The sequence below is a fragment of the Oncorhynchus gorbuscha genome, linkage group LG23 (genome assembly GCF_021184085.1).
Source record: "Oncorhynchus gorbuscha isolate QuinsamMale2020 ecotype Even-year linkage group LG23, OgorEven_v1.0, whole genome shotgun sequence".
In the NCBI taxonomy this organism is placed as follows: Eukaryota; Metazoa; Chordata; class Actinopteri; order Salmoniformes; family Salmonidae; genus Oncorhynchus; species Oncorhynchus gorbuscha.
This window is the reverse complement of record NC_060195.1, coordinates 53,985,600-53,991,992: the sequence shown is the minus strand read 5'-3', so window position 1 is coordinate 53,991,992 and position 6,393 is coordinate 53,985,600. Positions and strand designations below refer to the sequence as shown.

The 6,393-nt window shown below is 42.2% G+C and overlaps 1 protein-coding gene across 1 annotated transcript in view; it reads right to left on the bottom strand.

The window, feature by feature from the left end:
* LOC124011234 (low-density lipoprotein receptor-related protein 1B-like) overlaps positions 1-6,393 on the bottom strand; it is a 196,180-nt gene that overhangs the window by 59,644 nt on the left and 130,143 nt on the right. Inside the window, exons 53-56 of the mRNA XM_046324387.1 lie at positions 5,812-5,934; positions 5,578-5,718; positions 1,595-1,782; positions 655-838 (exon numbers count right to left, since the gene is read on the bottom strand). Of these exons, the coding sequence (XP_046180343.1) occupies positions 655-838; positions 1,595-1,782; positions 5,578-5,718; positions 5,812-5,934 (636 nt within the window). The remainder of the gene's footprint in view (positions 1-654; positions 839-1,594; positions 1,783-5,577; positions 5,719-5,811; positions 5,935-6,393) is intronic.

Below are 6,393 nucleotides of genomic sequence, written 5' to 3'. Positions count from 1 at the left end.
AAAGAGTCACATATGATTATGCAGGGGTGACTGTAGCAGTATGCTCTCAGAGATGGCTCATCATTACTCGTAAGTCATTACTTTTAATGCACCGTCTCATTATCGTACTGCAGAGGCAGTAACGTTACAGTCAGAGGCTCTGGAGGTGTCAGTCTTACACAACCACTGATTGCCTCCCTAGCTCCAAGCCCTAGTATGTATATCACTGTCACAGGCTATTATTTGACTGGGCTCACTACAGGTACATTCCCATGGAGACATATTCTAGTGTTCTCTTTTAACCAATCAGAATCCTCGTTCCGATTCAAGGTAATTCCCCTGTGATTTCTAGAAGTCCCTGATTTAAAAAAAAATCAAAAATCAAGAGTAAGGTGGCTGAGAGTTGCAGACACATGGGCAGATGGGTAAGAAGGAAGAGAGAGAGAAGGAAAGGACAGAAGAAGATAAGATGAAGAAAGGGGTACCTCAAGCAGCAGAGGCACAGATACAAGGACAGGTGGGTAAGAAGAGAGAGAGAGAGAGAGAGAGAGAGAGAGAGAGAGAGAGAGAGAGAGAGAGAGAGAGAGAGAGAGAGAGAGAGAGAGAGAGAGAGAGAGAGAGAGAACAAGAAAAATAACAGAAGAGAAAATGATGGAGGTAGAGAAAGAGGTATACCTGAGAGAGACCTGCAGATCTGCGAGTTCTTAGTTGGCGCCTCGTAACCGTCTGCACACAGACACTTGTACGATCCGTATGTGTTGACGCAGAGCTGGCTACAGGGGAAGTCGGATGAACATTCGTCAATGTCAACACACGTTTGGCCATCGTTCTTCAAGCGGAATCCCGGCCAACACTTGCACTGGATCGGACGTGAGGGAGAAATTGAGAGCCATTATTTTTCTGACAGAATCCATGTGTGGGAACTGAGGCACGGAATCAATCAATGGAAAAGTGATGGGGTACTGTCGCCATTGAGTTGGAGTGACTATGGACTATACAGGGAAACTATGACACAAAGGGATTTAATAGGTTCTGAGCGCTAAATCCATGGTTTGTTTTGTTGGCGAACCACTCTTTGACGGTATGAACACCTTACAGAGTATGGATTGAAATACATTTTTCTCTGACAACCTATAGCTTACAGCAACCAGGCAGATCCCAACATACATACTGTACTGTATGTACCAGGGTCATGGTTATTGAGTATGAATAGCACAAACAAGCACATATTGTTAGCCAGGAGCAAAATGTTCTGGAATACAGAACCGTTTCCATTCTGAGAAATATCATGTCCACATAGTATGTTGATTTAGGTTCTGTTTGTTTTATTGTTAAACATGATAATAGATGAGATGTAATAACCCTGGTGCTATCACACAGAAATCCTATCATTATAGAGACATTTGCAAAATATCAATAAACAGTTAGCGGCTGAGCCTTAGTTTTATGTTGTAAGAGCTTAGTGGGCTTACCATACTTAGGGCTATACCGTGTGTGTGTGTGTGTGATACTGTGAAAAATAACCTTGTACAGTTCATGACTTGTGATTGTGTGTGTATGTGTGTGTGTGTGTGTGTGTGCACTTGTGAGAAAGCAAGCAGGGGTACCTTCCTACCTTGTACCCTACAGGCAGGTCTTCACAGTCCTGTGTGCATCCACTGACTCGGCGGTTCAGACACTCGTTGACATGACAGTTCCTCTCGTCTGACGCGTCCCCACAGTCGTCCCTCCTGTTACACAGGCTGGCCAGCGAGACACAGCGGCCGTTGACACACATGAAGAAAGAGCCGTTGCACAAGCTTTCTACAGAACAAAGTGGCAAGTGTTAGATTTGAACTTTCTGTGAAAGCCAGGAATGCAAGAATTCTGTATTCCCAGAACCAGATTAAGCCTAGTCCTAGATAAAAAAATATATATACAGTATATATATATTTAGTTGTTGTCCAGTTCTAGGCTTAATCTGGGTCTGGGGAACCGGCCAACATAAGGAAACAGTCAAATAAACATATTTCTATCAACCAGGAACGTGTACACATAGGGGTCTCTGTGTCAGACACCTGCCCCATTGCCCTCCCTCTCAACAACTGCCCCTTTGAGTGGTGGTATTTGTATATACTTTTGTACACAGTTTTTGACATTGTTGTTCTGAACCCACTGCTTGAAATTCGTTGTGATGTCATCAAGTTCGCCACCCCAAGTTGGTTGGTCGCGCCTGTTTGTTGGCCCTGTATGGAGTTCGTACCCAGTATCCAAACATGTATGGTGTCATGATGTGGCCCTTTCTGGGTGATCGTGGAATTCTGAACGGTACTCTGAATATCTGAATGGCACTCTGAAGGACCCATTCTAACCACGTAAGACTTTAGGGAAGCAGAGAGACGCTCGGATGAACTTTCCAACAGATGGTCTGACGATTCCATCAGAGATCACGACGACACACTATGTAAATACATATTGATTGCAATTATTCCCAAAATGAGTGAGCGTTCATGTGCAAAGGATTAGCATTTCCATTCATGTAATTATCAACTGTGTAGTGACTTTTTTTGTCTTTCCTGCAATTCTCAGTCCACACCCACTTCCCTTTGTCCACCAAGCCGTCATATCGGCTTCGCCCACTAGGGAACCTCCCCTATCATTTCCTTGTAACCATATCTACTGTGTTGTTTGTTTATGCATTTCTGTGATTATTTAGTTAGTTGGTAAATAAATGATTAAGACAATTGATGTATGGATGATTCAGAGTAAAGGCTGGGTTTGGTGCAGTTAACTTACAATTTACAACATTTGGAATGAGACTAACATGAGGTAAAGAATAATTAATGAATTAGAAAGACTAATTGATCATATTAAAATATCTGAATAGTTATGAGGAAAATTATAACTTTGTAATCTGAAGATTTTCCTTGGTTCCCCGACTTCCTAGTTCATACCATTTACATGATTAGTTTAATCACATAATAATAATTACAGAGAATTGATTTGATAAAATAACAGTCTTGACTTTAATGATGCCAAAGACACAACAATGGCTTGAGACGCAGTCACAGGTCGAGTGTATGTAGCAAGCTACCAATTATTATAATTATAATTTTGTATACTTTTACCCCTTTCTCTCCCTAATTTTGTGGTGGGGAAATGACAAGATTATGTTATAATGCATCAAATGGTTGTTTATTGCAACAAAATAAGGGGTTGTTAGAACGCTCATCTGTGTATGTTCTACTGAGGATGGGCCTCTGGAAGATTTATGATGTCTTTGGGTGATACCCCCTTCCAGAGCATGGGTTAATGTTTTTGTACTGGGGTACCAGCGGGAGATGGTTCCAGTATCGAGTTGGGGGGCCAGACCCTGGTCTCTACACAATGAGGACATTTTTTACAGTAGATACTGTCTGCTTTGAATTATACGTATCTTTCATACAAATAGTAACCTTGTGACCCATTCCATACATCTGTTGTTTGTCATCGAGACTGAAGGAGAATGGACTTTTCTATAAAATTCCGTGGCTCAAACCAGCTTGTTAAGTTCTCAGTGATCACCCCCAGGGTTGATTACCGACCAGCTCCATTACTGCAGTAATTAAACAATAACGTTTGATTGTTTGGAAGAAATCTAAAAGTCTCTCCTTTTGATTACAATAATTCCACCACAAGGCACAGGCTACAGTACCTAATTTAAATATCAACAGTACTGCTACAGCAGCATAACATTTGATTAACACTTGATAACACTTGATTTACATCATCATCAATATTCTGCCTGGTTGGCTGTTAACGTCTTGGATATAGGGGGCGCTATTTTAATTTTTGGATGAAAAACGTTCCCGTTTTAAACAAGATATTTTGTCACGAAAAGATGCTCGACTATGCATATAATAGAATTGGAAAGAAAACACTCCGCCGTTTCCAAAACTGCAAAGATATTGTCTGTGAGTGCCACAGAACTGATGTTACAGGCGAAACACAGCTAAAAATCCAATCAGGAAGTGCCGCATTTTTTGATACCGCCTCATGCCAATGACTCCTTATATGGCTGTGAATGGGCCACGAATGAGCTTAGGCTTTCTGTCGCTTCCCTAATGTGTCGACAGCATTGTGACGTATTTGTAGGCATATCATTGGAAGATTGACCATAAGAGACAACATCTACCAGGTGGTTGCTTGGTGTCCTTCGTTGCAATTATTGCATAATCTCCAGCTGCAGTATTTTTCCGTTCGCTTCTGATGAGAAACCAACTGTCACGACTGATATATTATCGAATAGATATGTGAAAAACACCTTGAGGATTGATTCTAAACAACGTTTTCCATGTTTCTGTCGATATTATGGAGCTAATTTGGAAAAAAGTTTGGCGTTGTAGTGACTGCATTTTCTGGTCTTTTTCTTAGCCAAACGTGATGAACAAAACGGAGCTATTTAGCCAACACAAAAAATATTTTTTGAAAAAATGAATATTTGCTATCTAACTGAGAGTCTCGTCAATGAAATCATCCGAAGTTCTTCAAAGGTAAATTATTTTATTTGAATGCTTTTCTTGTTTTTGTGAAAATGTTGCCCGCTGAATGCTAGACTTAATGCTATGCTAGACTATCAATACTCTTACACAAATGCTTGTGTAGCTTTGGTTGAAAAGCATATTGTGTGCATATAGTGTTGTTAACAAAAGGCTACGCTTGTGTTTCAATATATTTATTTAATTTAATTTGCGATTTTCATGAATAGGAAACATTGCGTTATGGTAACGTGCTTGAGGCTATTACTACACTCCCGGATACGGGATTGCTCGTCGCTAGAGGTTAACCTACGTGCAGCAGAGAGAGGCAGAAAGACAGAGAGGAGCGGCTGCATCTACGCCCCTCCGACCCAACTCCATCCCATCTTCAGTCAGGAGTTGCACACGAGTGTCATGGCAGCAGCAACAGAGGTAGCCAAGACGTTCATCCATGTTTCTCAAACGTCAGATTTCGAAGTTGTTCCAAACAACACATTTCGAAGAGTTTGATTACGTCTCCGTATTGTTCCAAGGTTAAGTTTAGGCATCAACTCCGAATTCGGAAAATAAGAATATAAAAAACAACATATCGGTGGATTTGAACATGCATCCTTTGGGCTCTTTGGAACCAGAGGCGGATGCTTACGCCCATCTGCCATCCACATCCACTATGCTTACTTGAAGGTAACAGCGCTCACTGTTGCCCCTAGTGGCCGGTTTCCACGGCATCTCCCGAAGTCCTCAGACATGGATGGACGTTGAATAATGACTTGTATCACAGGTGGTCTGCCTGATCTAACAACCATATACTAAAAATATCCACACAAGCTACTAGCCAGCCAGCTCATATATCATGATTCAAAAGATTATGAATATTATATTGTAAAGAGCATTGAAGATAAATCACAATCAGTTAACCGGGAGTCGGTGGGTTCATTTTGAGCACCTGGATCCTGAAAGGTCTGTTCCCAGCAGGTCTATGAGCACAAAATGTGTTTGTAATAGGCTAAAACCAGTAGGAACATGGTGAGACTGGGGCAGTCTGTACCTCGTCTGTTCTCTCTCTCACACACACTTGTGTTGTATCAGATGAAAGGCTTGCCTGCAGCGGAACACTTGGTGTTGTGTGGCAGCTCGTCTGATTGGTCGAGACAGTCGGGATGGCCGTCACACTCCCACTGAACTCTGGGTAAACAGCGGCCATCTGTGCAGCGGAACTCTCCCAGACTGCAGGACCTGTACTCTGTAGGACACAGGAGGCAAGAGGTGGGATGTGCAGTCAGAACACAACAAGAGGAAATACAAGTCAGACAGACAGAGAGAGAAAAATTCTTACCACATTCCAGGGTCTCATCGGAGCCGTCTCCACAGTCATCGTCACGGTCACAAGCGAACCGCTGTGGGATGCAGATCTGATTACGACACTGGAACATTCCCTCCATGCACGTGTTGTTGGGGGCTGTGATAAGAAATATGTGGAGGGACAATTTGTTAAAGAAATACCTGAGATTTTTTCATATCATACACCTCTCTCAAAAAGGATCTGAACTTCTATAGGAATGTGGACATTATTAACAAGGTACACTATATATACAAAAGTAGGTGGACTTCCCTTCAAATTAGTGGATTTGGCTGTTTCATCCACACCCGTTGCTGACATGTGTATAAAAATCGAGCACACCGCCATGCAATCTCCATAGACAAACATTCACAGAAGAATGGCCTTACTGAAGAGTTCAGTGACATTCAATGTGGCACCGCCATAGGATGCCACCTTTCCAACAAGTCAGTTCGTCAAATTTCTGACCTGCTCGAGCTGCCCCGGTCAACTGTAAGTGCTTTGGGATGAATTGGAACGTCGACTGCGAGTCAAGCCTAATCGTCCAACATCAGTGCCCGACCTCAATAATGCTCATGG